Source organism: Notolabrus celidotus, chromosome 12 (assembly GCF_009762535.1).
Source record: "Notolabrus celidotus isolate fNotCel1 chromosome 12, fNotCel1.pri, whole genome shotgun sequence".
NCBI classification, from domain to species: domain Eukaryota; kingdom Metazoa; phylum Chordata; class Actinopteri; order Labriformes; family Labridae; genus Notolabrus; species Notolabrus celidotus.
In genome coordinates, this window is record NC_048283.1 from 3,263,004 (window position 1) to 3,281,281 (window position 18,278).

The window sequence follows — 18,278 nt, forward strand, 5'->3', positions numbered from 1 at the left end:
TGCACACACACACACACACACACACACGTACACACACACCCCTGAATGTGTCACACTGAGCTTCTTTCTCTTCAACCACTCTCCTATTCCCTCTTTCACTTTCTCTTTCTCTCCTCTCCTCTCCTGCAACAGTTTCTCCCTCACTTCCCCCTTCCATCCCCGTCTCATCCTGCCCTCCTTTTTCCTCCTCTTATCTTTCCTCTCCTCTTCCTCTTCTCCTCCCCCTCCTCTTCGATTTCTTTTTGCCGACCACTTGATGAGGCTGTGTTGTCTCTTTCATGTTGCACCCCGCCACTGCACACACGTACACGCACACACACACACACACACACACCCCTCAGGTCGCACAGCTGTATGTAGGTCAACCCCTCCTCCCCCTGCTCCTCCCTCCCCCCTCCCTCCCCCCTCCTGTTCAGACTGCCCTACTTTCAGCTGGATGCAGAGTACCAATGACATCACCATTCTCTCTCTTTTTTTTATTTCTGCTAGCTAGTCGACTACACCGACTGCACCACATCTCCTCCTCACCTTCATCTTCATCACCCATAATCTCCCCCACCATGACCAGCATGCTAACCTTCCCCGTCCCTGATAAAAATAGACCCGTTAGCGTTGGATCTGGCGTTGAGGATTTGGTGCTTCGGCTTACATTTGCATCCTCGGCGCTCGATCGCCGGGCGGCTGCTCTCATCCACGGCTGCTCTGTTGCTAGGGAGATAGCCGCTGAAACACTGGCGAAGCAAAGCCAAACCGGCACCCCCACCCCCCATCCTCCAACCTTCCACTCCAGCCTCCAGTCCTCTTTATATTCAATCCTTCAATCTGTCTGTCACTCTTGTTCTGTGCTAATGAATATTCAGTTCAGCTCCTTCTGACGGACGTTTTCTTCTTGTTTAACTCAGAAAAATCAGCTTCTTCGATGGTTCTTGGGTCACTTCAGGGATATAGAACATTTTATTGCACACATAACTGAGAATTAACAGTTTGCAACCTTTTTGCAGATCATCATGAAGTGCCTGCTTTAATGCTCAGTTTTAATGAGGTCAATAAAAGCACGTTTCAGGCTATTGTACCTTGCAATGAGCCTCACAGGATTACATTTATTTAAATTACAGAAAAAAGGAAAAATCTGAAATGGAGGGCAATGTTTCCAACAATAGATCCATCTTCATATATACTTTTGAGTCATACAAAATGGCATTTTCTATTGTTGTATTGTACCTCATGAGAAAACTCTCTGTAGATCATTTTCCTTTAAAATCTTGCCAAATACAAACAAAGATGGCCTCACATGAGCTGATTTCTTACAGTTCTGTCAGAGTACCACTGCAGAGGAAACAGGGACACGGTTTGCCTCTTCAACAGACACAGATAGAGTCTTTTAAGAGTCTGTTTCCACGTCTACCTCTTTCTTTTGTGTGTGTTTGGTTCAGTTTTGGTCCAGAAACGACCCAGTTAAGTCAAGGAAACACAGTTTGGATGGCATTACTAAATAATCTTTGATATCTACTGAGGGAATTGTTTATTTCACCAGTCAAAAGTTTGGAAACACCTTCTCATTCAAGGGTTTGTATTTATTCTAATTATTGTAAACACTGTAGATTAATACTGAAGACATCAAAATTATGAAAGAACATATATGGAATTATTTAACTAACACAAAAATGTTAAACAAAGCAGAATAGGTTTTATATTTTAGATTCTGTAAAGTAGCCCCCTTTTTCCTTCATGACAGCTTTGCACACTCTTGGTATTCTCTCAGTCTGCTTCATGAAGTGGTCTCCTGGAATGGTTTTTCTAATTAACATGAGCCTTGTGAAGAGTTCATTTGTAGAATGACTTGCCTTCTTAATGTGTTTGAGACCATCAGTTGTGTTGTTCAGAGGTAGGGTTAGTACACAATGGATAGCCCTATTTGACTACTGTTGTAATCCAGATTATGGTAAAACCAGATTATTTCATAGTTTTGATGTCTTCAGTATTAATCTACAATGTTGGAAATAATTAAAATAAATAAAAACCATTGAATGAGAAGGTGTATCCAAACTTTTGACTGGTAGTGTATTTAGGAGAGTTTAAAATCCAAAAATTGAAGTGAATGAACAATGCCAGATTTAACTGACCTCATTAAAAATGCACAAACATCCACACATATCTAATAGTATCACCTAAAACTGAACATAACACTCACTGTAAAGGTTATATTTAGAGTTATTATATTTATATTTAGAGTCCATTTTGGACATTTTCTAAGAGGTCCAACTTTCTGAATAAAAGCCTATTTCTAGTATCTCAGTTTTCTTGTTCTCTTCATCTCCTTTAACTCATCAAATGTATGTTCTGTGCATACATATTATAATAAACCAAGATAAACCTTCAGACAGGAAGATAAGCTTCTATAAGTCCAGTTGAGTTTTAACCTACTAAATGAAAACCTTCATCAGGAGCTGAACCCTCTTTCCTCAGAGTGTTCACCGGCTGCTCATCCTCAGCTCCCTCCTTCTTCCTCGCTCACTGTCTTCCTCACTTGTTCGCTTCCTATTTCAGCTGATCTATCCATCCCCTCCTCCTCCTCCTCCTCCTCCTCCTCCTCCTCCCTCAGACTGTCCTTGTTTCCTTCTTTTTCTTTGTCACCCATCCCCCCCATCCCCACCTTCCTCTGTCTCACACATCCTCCTCATCCTCCTCTTTCCCCTCATCCTTCCTGATGCAGCTTTCTAACCTTGACATCCCATCTGCTGCACCTTCACAGTCTTCTACATCAATGTGTGAGTTTGCATAATTAGTTTAAACCAGGTGAATTAAATGACCTCCACTGCACATCTTTGCATGCTGGGACTGAAGTTGTGTATTTGTGATCATGACTGCACTACAGCTGTAAAGTACCAGGTTCAATTAAGGCTCTAAATCTCTCCTGCCTCCGTCAGTCTGACTCATTTGTGGTGAAAAGAAGTTATTTCTGAGAGAAATGATTCTTCAGGACACAAAAGCCTCAGCAGATTGATTTTCCTCGGGTCCTGCAAAGGGCAAATCTGTCTGTTTTCTCCTTTAAACTGCAGGCATTCTTTTCATTTTTGTAAGATGACTAATACCTAATTTCCTCTGCACGGTAAGACATGACCTTCCTCTTTTGTTTTAGTTCTGCTGATGAGTTTTCTCAAGTTCCAATAAAGCTCAGCTGACACTAACAGGTGGAGTCAATACGGTTTAATAAAAACAGAGTGTTCTGACTGAATAATGAGATACAACATCCTGAACAAACTGTTCTCTTTTTTTGCTATCATAAGAAGCAGACACATTTTGTTGTAAAATAAGACCCTTGCTTGATTTCCTAGACCTTAAGCTGGACTCTATCACAAGGCTCTGACATGAGAAATGAGAAGAAGAGGAACAGGGAGGGAAGATTTATTGACCCGAGACTTTGTCCAAAATCTGAAGGAATTTCAGAAACTTTCTCAGAAGAAAAAAAGCTTCTTTCATTTGAGCAGGCGAGTGAAACAAGCAGCAAAGTGAGACATGGTGTGACATGATTGTTTGCTCTCACATAGAAGGAATACTTTTATCTTGACGCTGTTATCCAATCAACTAAAGCCTCGTTTCCGCCAAGCGGTTCAGTTCGATTTGTCTTGGTTCGGCATGCATTTTGTGGCATTTCCATTGACTAAAACCGGGACAGGTCCCCAAATTACAGAGCCGTACCGTCCCACTTTTTGGTACCCTTCTGTTGGGGTACCAGACATACTGATCTGACCCCAGGAGGTGGAGCTAGAAACACTGCAGTCTGTTGATTGGTCGAAAGAATCGTCACTTCCCGTGCGACAGCGGTAATAAAACAGCATTAAACCCCGCCAGCGTTCCATGGTCGCCAGCGGAGGTGCAGACTTTCCTTACGTTTTTCTTCTTTGTTGGATTTATTAGCGGGGTACACTGTGACGCGCTGCCATGACATCATGCTATTACGTAGCTGACACAGCTATCAGCATCAGGCTTACACGCCGCCCACCAAGTCAGGATAGATTCCTGCAGGCTTTTGAATGTGATCAACATTAATACTCATATACAGCATGTTTACTTTATTCATTTCTCTAAACATCTCCCCCTGCATAAGATTTATTTCTAGATACTACAGGCCTATTGATTTTTTCCCTGGACGTTACATCTGAACAAGACAGAGACAGAGACGGGGAATTAGTGAGGTTATGTTTCTCAAATGATCAGCTTCTTCACAGAAATAGGACTGAGGTGCCAGTTTGCCCTTGCAGTTAAGTTGCATGCCCTATGTACAGAGGCTCTCAAGCGGGCGGCCAGGATTCGATCCCAACCTGCATGTCACTCCCCAGTCTCTCTCTGGGTTCCTGCTCTTTCCACTGTCCTCTCCAAATAAAGGCATCAAAGCCCAAAAATATAACTTCAAATCAAATCCTGGGTAGAACCAGGGTGAGTTTTTTTTAATCCTTGTAATTTGGCTTCAATGAGTCCTTGAATAATTACGCTTCCATATTGAATAAAGTCTGCCAGTGAACATTCAGGATTGACTTTCCGTCTGTGTTTAAATTCCTCTGCTTCTTTTGTTGGATCTCTCCAGATTTAACTCTCAAAACTTCACAGCATGACGGATGTTACATAAAACGGTCGGTGTGTTTGTGAAGCGATGGACCCCAGGGCACGGTTGGCTGTGGAAACGCAAACAGGATCAGGCGTTACCGATCCAACCTGTGCCAAACTGTACTGATCCACACCAGACCGCTTGGTGGAAATGAGCCATAAGATCCCATATCCTCATTTTACCTTTAGTGAAGGACTGTCTTTTCTTTGTCAGGATGGATCCCTGTAGGCTTTTGATTGTGATCAACATTAATACTCAAATACAGCATGTTTACTTTCTTCATTTCTCTAAACATCTCCCCCTGCGTAAGATTTATTTCTGGATACAACAGGCGTATTGATTTTTTCTCTTCAGTTTCTAAGGCCCTCGGTTCTTCCGCCAAGGTTCTTTCTTCCTCTTTTAAACCTCTTTCCCCCGCTCTGCTCTTTCTCTACGGACCAGTACGTCTCTGTCATTTTATTAACTTCACACTAAACACAACCCAGGGCATCACTTTGGCTGAGAGGCAGCTCCAGTCACAAAAACAGACTCTCACAACTCTCTTTCAATCTTTAACATCGATGACAGTAATATGCTGAAGCAGAGGCTCTGAGTGTCTGCTGGGTGACTGTGCTGCAGCGGTGTGCCTTTGAGCAAAGCAGTAAAGACTCGACTTTTGAGTGTTGTTTGACTGATCTTTTAAACTTGAACAAATGAATCCTCTTATTGAAAGACAAGCCTGGAGCTTGCAGAGCAAATCATGCACAGTCAAAGAAGCTCTTTTGAGGTGGAGCTAACTTGGGTCTATTATTTTAGCATCTGAAGCATGTTTCTAAGAACGACTATATTTCCTCTGAAATCTCTCGTTAGCATTACTGAACATAAACATAAGGAGTATAAGCCTGAGGTATCGCCTCAGAAAGAGACTTGAAGGAACACAGCTAGGAAAGGGTGCTCCACGCTATCACAGAAGAAAACAAAATACATTGTACAAATGAAAACTTCAAATTGTTCACCTGAAAATGATTTTTTGGTTAAGTAAACAAAAAATGTTCCATTTTAGCTGTGTTAAGTTTTGTTGTGTAAAGTTGGTCTCATTTCATAAGTCAGGTCGGCAAAACTTTATATTATGGGTTTGAGGCTCGGCTAAATTATATGAGTCTGCTTCAGGCAAAGAACGGGGTCTCCAACTCAAATCTACAGGGGTCTTCCACACTTTCAATTTCCCACATGTGGCGCCATTGACAGACTTCTTCACCCGCGGTGTCTCAGATATCTTGGAGAGATATCGCAGGTCTTTTCTTCCTGCAGTGGTCAGACTATTTAACCAATAATATAAATAGATAGATAGATAGATAGATAGATAGATAGATAGATAGATAGATAGATAGATAGATAGATAGATAGATAGATAGATAGATAGATAGATAGATAGATAGATAGATATATAGATAGATAGATAGATAGATAGATAGATAGATAGATAGATAGATAGATAGATAGATAGATAGATCTTTATTTGTCCTTAACAAGAGGATTTGTTGTCACCGTCTGTACAGGAATACATGTATAAACACAATATATGTTGTAGATATGCTTATTTTTTACCTCTTTAATTTAATTTTGTTCTTTATAGGCTCTTGTTTGCTTTATATTTTTTTTGCACAGTCTACTTTGCTACTGTGACACTTGAATTTCCCCATTGTGGGATGAGTAAAGGACTATCTTATATCTCCTGTCCTGTGTGGATTTGATCGCCCTAAAGGTAAATGGTAAATGGACTTGTACTTATATAGTGCTTTTCTAGTCTGTTTGACCACTCAAAGCGCTTTTACATTACTTGTCACATTCACCGATTCATACCCATTCACTCACTGATGGTAGAGACTGCTATGTAGTGAGGGACCATCAGCGTTAGCTAATCCCATTCATTCACATTCACACACCTCTGAACAACAGAGGGAGCAATTTGGGGTTCAGTGTCTTGCTCAAGGACACTTTGGCATGTGACTGCTGGAGCTGGGATCGAACCGCCAACCTTCTGATTGATAGACGACCAACTCTACCCACTGAGCCACAGCTCAGGTGAGTGTTTTGTTTGAGTATTGTATTGAAACTCTAGCTTTACAGTTGGTCATTTGATGGTGAGTTGATTACTGGTTACTGTCACTTTAATTTGTTTAGTTAGTTTAATAAGGCATGGTCATTACCAATAGTTAGCCACCTTGAACATTAGCTAGCTACCTTGCAGGTGTGAAAACATGTGCAGTAACATGCAGGAACAAAGGGACATTTTCTGAACAAACAATAATAAGTTGGCACAACTTTCACTTCTTAGTATGTAGAACTCAAAACTTGAAGTTACACTACATATGAATGATAAGTTATCTCAACAAAAACTCATCAGTTGGCTCAAATGTAAGATTTCTAGTTAGCCTCAAAAATCAAAAATCTAGTTGCCTTGAAATTTTGAGTTTTCACAGTGTGTGAACAACTCTGTCTTGTTGGTCTTGATGGAGCCTTACCTGCGTTTGCGCAGCTTCTTGTTCTCCGTCTTGAGCACGTGGAGCTTCTTGGCGAAGCAGACGATGATCATGAAGAGCAGCAGGACCACCAGAGCTGAGGCGCCCACGGCCAGACACATCACCTGGAACTCGGTCACCACGGACTCGCAGCGAGCGCCTTTGTGCCAGATGTAATCCTGGACGTTACATCTGAGAAAGACAGAGACAGAGACGGGGAATTAGTGAGGATATGTTTCTCAAATGATAAGCTTGTGCATAGAAATAGGACTGAGGTGCCAGTTTGGCCTTGCAGTTAAGTTGCATGCCCTATGTAGAGAGGCTCTGAAGCGGGCGGACAGGATTCGATCCCAACCTGCATGTCACTCCCCAATCTCTCTCTGGGTTCCTGCTCTTTCCACTGTCCTCTCCAAATAAAGGCATCATAGCCCAAAAATATAACTTCAAATCAAATGGGTAGAACCAGGGTGTGCTTTTTTTAATCCTTGTAATTTGGCTTCAATGAGTCCTTGAATAATCACGCTTCCATATTGAATAAAGTCTGCCAGTGAACATTCAGGATTTACTTTCCGTCTGTGTTTAAATTCCTCTGCTTCTTTTGTTGGATCTCTCCAGATTTAACTCTCAAAACTTCACAGCATGACGGATGTTACATGAAACGGTCGGTGTGTTTGTGAAGCGATCGACCACAGGCTTGTGAGCAGAATGAAAGAGTGGACAGCAGGTTTTCGAACGCTGAATTCAAAAGCAGGGATAATATCAGCACTTTGTGAGTCTAGAAATAGAAACACACACACAAAAAAAAAATGGAGCCCTGGGGATTTTCCAGCTACAAACACACTCACTGCACACACACACACATACTCTATCACACACACACAATCATGAAAGATGCTGCTTCATAAGATCTTACACAATGCATACGGGCATCCATGTGTAGATGTACATTATGGGCACATATGTGACACACTAAAACACACACAGCTGCCATCAGAGTCCCAGACTCTCTCTTCAGTCGTTTGGCAGAGTACGGTGTCCGCCTGGGGACATAAACGACAGCAGCAGATGGCTTTGTCTACACACTGTTTGGCGTGTAATATAGCAAATATATTTCACTTCTTAATGAGACTGAGCTGTGCTGTTTCACTCTCACGTGTGGGAGAATGTGGTGCGGTTTCATGTCCAGCTTTATAATGGATCATGTTGAGATTTATCTTCAACTCTAAAAGTAATGCCTGTTTAGACTTCTACTACTGCCTCATATCTTTGAACCACATCTGATCCAGTTTCACCACAAATTGACCTTCATACATTTCAGTGTCCTTGCAGATAAAATAGACAGGAAAGATGCTTGATGATGAGGTTTTTGAAGACCTGGTTGTAGTTCTTAAGTTCAAGCAGGAAGACTGTTTCATGGAGTCATTAAATCATTCTTGAGTCATCATTCAGTCACGTCAATCTCTCTCCTTCTGCTGATCAGCTAATTGTGGGCGATAACTCTTTCCAGCACTTAACCAACCAGATTCAGCTTCTACCTCTATCGACCAATCATCCTGCAGCTGCCCAACAAATACATCTGTTCTCGTTTCAGTTTGAGCAATGCAACCAAGTGTCAACCTTCAGCCGCAAGAATTGAAGCCAATGAGGAAGTGTTAAAAACTGCAGTTCATCGAGTGTCCACTAGAGGCTGGCTCTGGAAGTACCAGAAACCACATACACACCCATTCAAAGAAGTGGTCTTTACAGCAGATTTAAACATGTTTACAGCCTGGTACAAAAACTAATGTAGTCTGGATAGCTGATTTCCGAATTGGCACACACTGTACGGGGGGTGAACCTTTTCATAACATTTTTCAAAGCTTTTAATGCTAAGCTTTTAATGCTAAGCTTCACTAGCAAGGACCACACCACCATCAGGATGTACATTTGACAATGATTTATTGATTTAACTGGAATAGTGATTCTGAATATGAAGTTAAACTTCTTGCTGTAAATGGAGCGACGCCTGCGAGCTAGTTCAGGCGGACAACTCGAGCTGGACTGCTATACACATCACATGTCCCACTCTCATATCCATCATCCAATCCTGCCCTCTGCCTCTCAAATTGGCGGTCTATTTAAACTGGGGAAAAATCTCCCATCTCTCCCTCTGCCTGTCAACGACTCTGCTGCTGCATGCCATTGCTGATATTTTCTTCTTCCCCGCCGCCTCCCCAGCATCCACCTGCAGGCTCCGGGGTTGTTTAGTATGTTTTGCTCATCACTCCTCAATGTCTGCATGTAAACTTTCTGCAGGGAGTGATGAGGCCGGAGCCTGGGCGCCAAACATGAATATGTATTTGCTGCTACAATAAACAATTTAAACTTGAGTTGTCTGATTGAACTGGTTTTGGGAAGCTTATTAGGGGATCCATCTTAGGGAGAGAAAGAACCCTCCTTAAGGGCCCTATGTATGGTAGGAAAGGAAGAAATGGAGTGACGCCTGTGAGCTAGTTCAGGCAGACAACTCAAGCTGGACTGCTATACACGTCACATGTCCCACTCTCATAACCATCATCCAATCCTGCCCTCTGCTGCCTCTCAAATTGGCGGTCTACTTAAACTGGGGAAATCTCCCATCTCTCCCTCTGCCTGTCTACGCCTCTGCTGCTGCATGCCTATTGCTGAATTTTCTCTCATCCCCACCGCCACCCCAGCATCCACCTGCAGGCTCCGGGGGTGGTGTTCAGTATGTTTTGCTCATCACTCCTTAATGTCTGCATGCAAACTTATCTGCAGGGAGTGATGAGGCCAGAGCCTGGGCGCCAAACTTGAATATGTATTGCTGCTATAATAAACAATTTAAACGTGAGTTGTCTGACTGAAATAGGAAGATAAGGGGTTGGAAGGCAGGATGTGGCTTCTGAGAACAAAAGGGGAGGAGAAGGGTAGGTTTGACCTTATAATAGTGTCAGAAAAGGCATGGTTGAGGTGTGGCCAAGCATCCAACTCCAGCCACAAGAATTGAAGCCAATGCAGAAGTGTTAAAAACTGCAGTTCATTGAGGATCCGCTTGAGGCTGGCTCCAGAAGTACAGGAAACCACATACACACCAATTCAAAAAAGCTGATCTTTACAGCAGAAATAAACATGTTTAATTTTTTCTTAAAATATCACAAGTCTTCCAATGAGAGGCACATCTGACTTGATTGACAGGTGGGAACACTGTAGCTGTTGGCTAGGAGGCTCAAAGCCCGCCTCTTTACCGGGACAGAAGTTAGGTTGAGTTCAGCATTTCCAACATGGTTCCCACTGACGATTGGGTGGTGTCATGGATACTACGTCATTTATTTATACAGCCTATGATTGCAACCCTTCTCCATCCCAGTCACCTCTGATCCATCTCATCAAAAACTAGCTCCAGCTCCTCACTTCATCCTGCATCCTCCTTCAACACCACCAGTGTCAAGACTCCATATAGACGTGTCCTTCCACAACTACATGATGGAGTCAAATCGTCAAAAGCATTGCACATTTCTCATGTTTTCTAAACTTGTGAAATGAATAATGGTTCCCTCATAACTAAGTCTCTCCTGATTGAACTGATAATAAATCTGAGATAATCAGCTCTTCAGCATTAAACATAAAAGGTCTCCTTACATGAGCAAACTAGATGCATAAATAGAAATTTGAGCTGACGGCAACTCAGAGAAAGAGAAGATCCAGCTACAGGTCGTCCTCCATGGGTGTGCTGTATTTTAAAGACAGTCTTGTACTGTTTTTCTTTGTGTTTTTTTGTACCATGAGGCTGTCAAAACATCTGACAGAAACATGCACAAAGTGAAAATACAAAACTGCTGAAAGTATTTCAAGCGTGAAGGGAAAAACGTCTCGTTCTCTGTCTCATGTATTTTTCATATCTATCAAATATGTTGCTTCCTTTCAGTAAGGGGCATGCTGGTGTCAAGGTACTCACTTTCAACAAAGAGGACCACAGAGACTCTCAATTAATGTTCCCCTGCTGAAAATGTAGGTGAAATGGTAGAAACAGAGCAGCTGCAATTAAAGAATGATGGAGCGGTACTGTGCTCTCACCCACACACACATTCCTGTTTCTGTCACTTAAGGGGACATAAGACGGAATTACATCAAATTCATGGAGACTTGCCATAACCATGTCTGCTGCATCACTGCTGAAATAACCTTACCATTTAAGCATCTCTCTGCACATAAACACCATGATTTCTGTTGCGTCTGTGAAAGGAAGGGAGGTCCTCGCATGTTAAGGTGCATTTCGACCAAGAGTTCCGGGGTCTTTTAGCCCCAAGAACTACTGTACCATGAACTAAAAGGTTCCTGTGCCCCCATTGTTGTCTGCATTTCGACCGCAGTAGATTGTGCAAATCAGGCCAGTGACATATGGAGAAAAAAAAAAAGTAAATGCACCACACCACCAGACCAGTAGAGGGCAGTAAAACAAAGACAAATGCCATTCATCACAGATGACACCATAGAAGCAGACGGACAGGCAGGTATCATCATGAGCAACACAACAGTAAGCCTGTTAGCATGAAGAGACTCAGCTGGCGCTGTTTTAGATGGTGCTATATTTCATCACAGATGGATTCACTGAATCAACACGTGAGAGGAGATAAGCGCGAGTAGCAAAGACGTTTCAACACGGCTTTAAAATTCTTTTGAACTCAAAAAGCCGTGGCAGAGATCGGCCGGTGTTTTGGTTTAAACAGCGACCCTGTTAACTGGAGACTTTCAGCCGGATGCATCCCTCATAAACGTCTTTAGACGATCATTAAATATCTGATGAGGATATTTTGAAATCTTAATAAAAACTAAACTATTTGCATTCCCAGGAACTCCCTCTGTGTTTCAACAGCTGTGTAAACTCCACAAACACTGACACGTTCAGCTGAAGGTCTCCAGTTTACAGGGTCACTTTTAAAACCAGAACACCGGGAGAGACGCATTCGAGGTGGGCTGAGAGAAGACTACTGAAGAAAGAGTAATCAACTGAATCACAGATTGAAAAAAACAAATTTTGAATGGTTTTTGGAAGAAATTTGAAAAAAAAGAAACATTTTGACAAAAAACATTTGACGAAAAAAAAAAAAAAAAAAAAAAAAATTAATTTGAAAAAAAAAAAAAAAAAATTGACAAAAAATTTTTGACAAAAAAAAATAATTTAAAAAAGAAAAATTGTAAGAAAATTTGAAAAAAAAAAATTGGACAAAAAAATTGGACAAAAAAGTTGGTCTCCAGTTTACAGGGTCACTTTTAAAACTGGAACACCGGGAGAGACGCATTCACAGGGAGAGACGCATTCACGGTGGGCTGAGAGAAGACTACTGTTACAAGCTGCTAAATCAAGAGAATCACAGCTTCTTCTTTTGAAAAGTACACACACAAACAAAAAAGATAGAACAAATAAAAACTAATGAAAGAAAGAGAAATCAAGTGAATCACAGATGTGTGTGATGTTATTGTGGACAATCTACCAATCAGACACGTTCCCCATTGCAGGCCCCGCCCCCCCGAAAGTCCCGGGACCTTTGAAAAGTACTACCCCCCTAGCAAGGGCTTTTTAAGGGGGAGATTATCTACCCGTGAACTAAATTTAGACCCTGGTTCCTCCGGGTCGAAAAGCACATAGTTCAAGGGTAAAGTTCCTGCGGTTGAAAAACGCCTATATCTACACACACATCAGGGAGTATAAATGAATGGAGGTGTTGGGGCGTAAGGCCGCTCCTGATACGGTCTCTACATGCTAAGCAGGCTCCTTTTCAGCAAACGAATTTCCTGTATCCTTCCTGAATGCTCGATGCTTTAATTTGGTCAGATGAATTGAAAAGCTGGAAACAAGCCAGGGGACATTTTGAGCGTGGACGCATGTGGGACACAGAGAGACTCAGAGAGAGAGAGATGATGATGATGCCCCGATATCACATGTTCAAGGAGACTTCAACACACTCAACCTGAGAGCAATTCTGCCTTCACACAAAGAAGAGGTTTATGTAAGTCAGAGTTAGACGGAGGGAGGGAGGGAGGGAGAGAGGGAGGGCGGGCGGGGGAGGCAGGGATGCACAAAGAAAGAAGGCGAGCGAGCAAAGCGAGGATGTGCTGGTCGTCATGGCAACCCAGCTGAGTGGTAAACGGAGCAGATGCGGCGCTGACATGTCATTCCATCACACACACACACACACACACACAGGCACACTCATGCATCCTCACTCAGCCGTCCACAGGGACACAGTCGTGCTTTAGCAGCTAGTTCCAATTTTCTTTGTCTTTCTTCCTCTCTGTTTCCCTCCCTCTTTCACCCCTTCTTCCTCCTCCCCTCCCCCCCTCCCTCCCTCCTCCTCCTCTCCTGCTGCTTGTCTTCTTTTAAATCTCTTTTCTTGTTCACTGGCTCTTTACCTCCCCATTTCATCCTCCTCCTCCTCCTCCTCCCCTCTCCTGCACTTTGCCGAGCGCCTCCAGCTGAATCATGCCTTGGCTTTGACATTGTGCAACTGATTTTTTTTTTCCTCTTTCTTTGACATTCAGAAAAAAAACACAACCCAGCAGTCCGGGGTGAATGTCCTGCTACGTTTGTAATTGCAAAGGAATGACAAAACAATCGAGCTGAATTGTACTAACAAGAGCTGCCTGTGTTTATAATTCCTGAGGTAGTGTTCCTCTGAGTCGACAGAATATAAGGAGTTTTAGACCAGGCAGCTTTGACCTGAATCCTGATTTAATACACTAACATTTCCAAAATAACATGTTTATGTCAAGCAGGTGCAATGTGTAGTATCGTCTTAGCCTAATAGGTTAGCATACTACCTTTTTAAACAAACAACAGCAGCTTAAAGGAATGCAAACTTTAGTTTAGTTAAGTTTGCTTACATCAGCATATTAACATGCTCAAACCAAAGACTGTATCTGTTCCTGAGCGCTGTGGAGGAGCCATATTGGTAACGCAGAACTCAACCAAGCTTAGTGTGACGTAAAGAGGCGGGGTTTGAGCCTCCTAGCCCAACAGCTATGTGTTCGCTCCTGTCAATCAAGTCAATCATGTCCTTAAATTGGCAGTAGCTCAGTCCATAGGGACTTGGCTTAGGAACCGAAGGGTCGCCGGTACGAGTCCCAGTATGGATGAAGTTTGGCAAGTGGACTGGTGGCTGGAGAGGTGCTGGTTTACTTGCCTGGGCACTGCTCGTGTTGTGCTGGTTTATGGCAGCATCCTCACTCTGACATCTCTCCCTAAGCATGTTCACTGCATGATTGTATGTGTATACCAAAAAAACTGTGTGTAGCATGTCCAAAAACTTGAATTTTACTCGGTCTGGGACTGGGCAGATATTACAAAACATACAAATATTAGAAAGTAGAAAATGCACACGACTAATGAGAAAACAAGGCTTGACAAAATAATCCTGCACAGTTACCGCTACGACCTCCTACCAAAACACAGTTTGAACTCTAATCTAAAGAGTTTAACCAACGACGACCAAAACCAAACTTAAGGAGTCAAAAGTCCCTCACAGCGCGTCAAACGAAAGGCAACAAAGACCAAATCACACCTTGTTTGTTGCTGTCAATTGTACTTAAACCAAACTTAAATAGAAGTCTTTTATTTTGTTAACTCTCATGGTGATTTTTCATTGATATATAATATAAGATAAGATAAGATAAGATACTCCTTTATTCGTCCCACAACGGGGAAATTCATGGAGTTACAGCAGCAAACAAGAAGGTGTACAGTACAAGAATTTCAACAAGAATATAGAAAAAGAAATGTTCATCAAAGACGACAGCTTGCCCTTAATTCTCCTGTCAGCCACCACCTCCACAGGGTCCAGGACTGAGCTGGCCTTCTTCACCAGTGTGTTCAGTCTTGCTCTCCTGTACCCTGTCCGCCCACAGCAGGTGAAATCCTTCCAATGTGGCGTTCGTGTCCGGTGTTAGCTCTGTTAGCATGATGCTACTCTGCCAGTGGTATGGTCTCGGTGTTGTCTCGGTCTTGCCCTGTCTTAGTCTCAATCCTTAAATGTCTTGGTCTTGTCTTGGTCTCAAACATATCTTGGTCTCAGTTAATGTGGTCTTGACTACAACACTATGTGGTTTCTGGTTATTCTGCAGCCAGCCTCAAGTGGACGCTCAATGAATTGCAGTTTATAACACTTCCATATGGGCTTCATATTTTGAGACTGGAGGTTGCCGCTTGGCTCAAACATAATGAAGCTTACATGCTAATTTGAAGCGAGTGTAAATTGTTGTACAACTCTGTTTAGCGTGCAAGTGTGTTATCAAGTGCCAAGTCCACCACAGTCTTCAGCATTGTGCATGGTCACAGCACCACACTGGAACAAAGGATTGCAGGATTTGCTCCTTGCAGCCTGTTTCGGGTGATGCATGTCACATAACTGTTCCCAGCTTATTGCTCATAAAGACAATTGTGAGTTTGTTATTTGAACATTCTTCAAGAATAACTATTTATGTGCAGATTTGTGACTAAAAGTTTCCAGGAATGACTTGGCTGTTAAAAGATATGAGGCACGCGATTTGTGTTAATCTGTAGCTGAAATATTCCCGTTTGAGTCGTGTTTGTGCCAACACATTATTGGTTCGGCTCCTTTTTGGACGATCTGTATCAAACAAAGAATTATAGTGGCCTGATCCATCGTGTTTTGTTGGAGCACAGTTTTGGGAACAGTTCTTGGATGATTTTAGAAGACAGTCTTTAAGATTGAATTTCCTTCCTTTCTGTAGTCTCAGTTCCTGGGCGGATGCACAGAGCTGAAATCATCTTGGAATGACTCCCCATCAGGGACAGAAAAACTTCTACTGTCAAATTGCTTTCCAACACTCAAAGACCTGACCCCTCTGTCTGAGATGTGTGGACCTGCCTCCCATGTTCCCAGCCCCTTACACTATAAAACCTCCCACACGTCCCACAGGCCTTCCCATTGTGAGTCTTCCTCCTCCCCAACCTGTCATTATCTCCATCACAGGCGTATTTAAAGCGTGGTTGTAGCCTGGCGGGAATACAGCAGATTTAGTATGAGGTCAACCCTGAGTCACTTTACAAAGAACTAACAAACGCTCTCGATATTTACCTGATTAGACCGGCCCACTGGGGCGTGAGACGGAGCGGGGGACAGAGAGAGGGAGTCTTTAATTTAACTTGCACATGGTGACAATGGTGCAGATGGGGTCGTGGTCCTCTAATAAGACCCCCTGATGGTTTTGATGAGGACTAATGGAGGGTGAGAAGGGAGGGGAGGGGAGAAAGGCTGAACCAGGACGGACGGTTGGGTTAGGGCCAGCACACAGAGGGAGCTGTTTATGAAGTAGAAATAATGCTGTCAGCTTTAACCTGAGAAGTCAGCAATGCCAAAGTATATGGTATGATGTCTTACAAACATAAATGTCACTCTTAAATAAAAACATCTCAACATTTCACGTGTGTTTTTATATCACTTGAGCTGTAGTTGTTCTGGTATGATGGTAAAGTTTGTGTCCTCAAAGTTTCTTTGTTCAGCTGACAGCCTACAACTCTCAGAGGAAAACAACTTCAAGAAGCTAACAAGGTATTCCCACCAGATCCGTCTCTCGTCCATCAACACCCACCGGTTGCTTTTCAGAACGCAGCACAGAGCAGGACCGCCGGACAGCTTGGAGTCATGTGACCGAGGTTTCCCGCAGCAATTACTGAATTAATGAATATCCTCCTCCTCTCCTCATCCATGTTGTCTTTCTGGTCCTCTGAAAACCTCTGACCTGTTGACTCCAGGCCTGGCTCCGCTCATCAAGACAGTTTGTTGTTGTAGTTAAGTGAAATACGATCTGTTGATAACACAGTGTTTTATTCTGAAAATTAACCGGATGTTTTCATTTGGTTTCGGTGCCTGACTTCCTGTCCCGCTCCATCTGCTCTGTTGAGATTGATGCATCGTGCTCCGGCATCCAGCAGGAATAAATGTATTGTGTATCTGATCGATCACAGACGCAGCCGGAACACAACGGAGCGGATCCAGTGGAAGTTAACACATTGACTAGAATAGAAATCAGATCCGTTGCTGTGACGGATCGGAGACAAACCGGACACTGATCTGGTGGAATGTGTCCATTAAGTTATGAATAAGAAGTGGACATAGCCTCTTTGTTTTAAAATGAAGCTAATGAGGAAATGTGTCTAACCCGTGTTCTTTCTAATCACCAGCAGGGGGCGACTTCATCAGGTTTAAAGACGTCAATTAGAGGGGAATCCTACTTTTATTGATTTCATATCACCGCAAACATTTTCTAATACATTTATGGTCTCTGCTGCTTGTTTCAAGTCTTCTTCAAATCAACACAATGACAGTTTTGTAAATGATGGTTCCATGTAGGGCAAAATAGATGCTGAAGTATGTTACGCTGTCCAGTCACTTCTGGCTGCAAAACTAAGATGTTGACAGTCAAACTGGAGGTACCAATGAGTGACTTCAGAGTGGCTACATCCACCTATTAAATGGAGTCAAACTAAAAACATGTTATATAGTTACTGACAAGCCGATCTCTACAAACAGATGTTGTGTAGAAATGCATATTCTGTAGGTTTGGGTCTCAGGAGTCTTCTTGTTTATGATTCTAGTCCCTGTAGAATTACTCTCTAGCACTTCAGAGGGTTCTGTCTAAACACAGGCAAAGAGTCTGTACGGAGAGCAGAAGCAAACGCAATCTGCTGTGATGCAATGCGAGGTACCATCAGCTGTATTATCTGACAGCTATTTGGCTCTTATTCATCTCCATAAATAGATAAATGCATCACATAACTCTCAAGTTGTATCTGAACTCCAACCCTAACCTCACTTCAGATGTTGACTCTAAACAAAGACAACACAAGGGAAAGATGTGTTGGCTGGAGTCCTCTGTGACTAATCACTGGCTGCACTGTAAGCACAGAAACAAGAGGCTCCAAGGGGCAAATATTAGATTTAGTTGACAGCCAGAGGGTTCGGAGATTGGAGACAAGATAATCAACATGTTGGATATTATGGATAGAAATTGACAATATATTCAAAGAAGTCATTTTTCCTCAGGCGAAAGCATAAATCTAAACTTTTCCAAACAACAGATGTCAGCTGATTAAAGCTGCAGATCAAGCTGAGATGATAAATTAGTTCCAAAAAGGTCACTGGAAGGTTGTA

At 42.6% G+C, this 18,278-nt stretch overlaps 1 protein-coding gene across 9 annotated transcripts in view; it reads right to left on the reverse strand.

The window, feature by feature from the left end:
* The window catches only part of cspg5a (chondroitin sulfate proteoglycan 5a), a 96,546-nt gene that overhangs the window by 33,613 nt on the left and 44,655 nt on the right, over positions 1-18,278 (reverse strand). For all 9 annotated transcript variants that reach the window (XM_034696893.1, XM_034696890.1, XM_034696892.1 and 6 more), the window contains exon 3: positions 7,111-7,299. In XM_034696893.1, the coding sequence (XP_034552784.1) occupies positions 7,111-7,299 (189 nt within the window). The remainder of the gene's footprint in view (positions 1-7,110; positions 7,300-18,278) is intronic.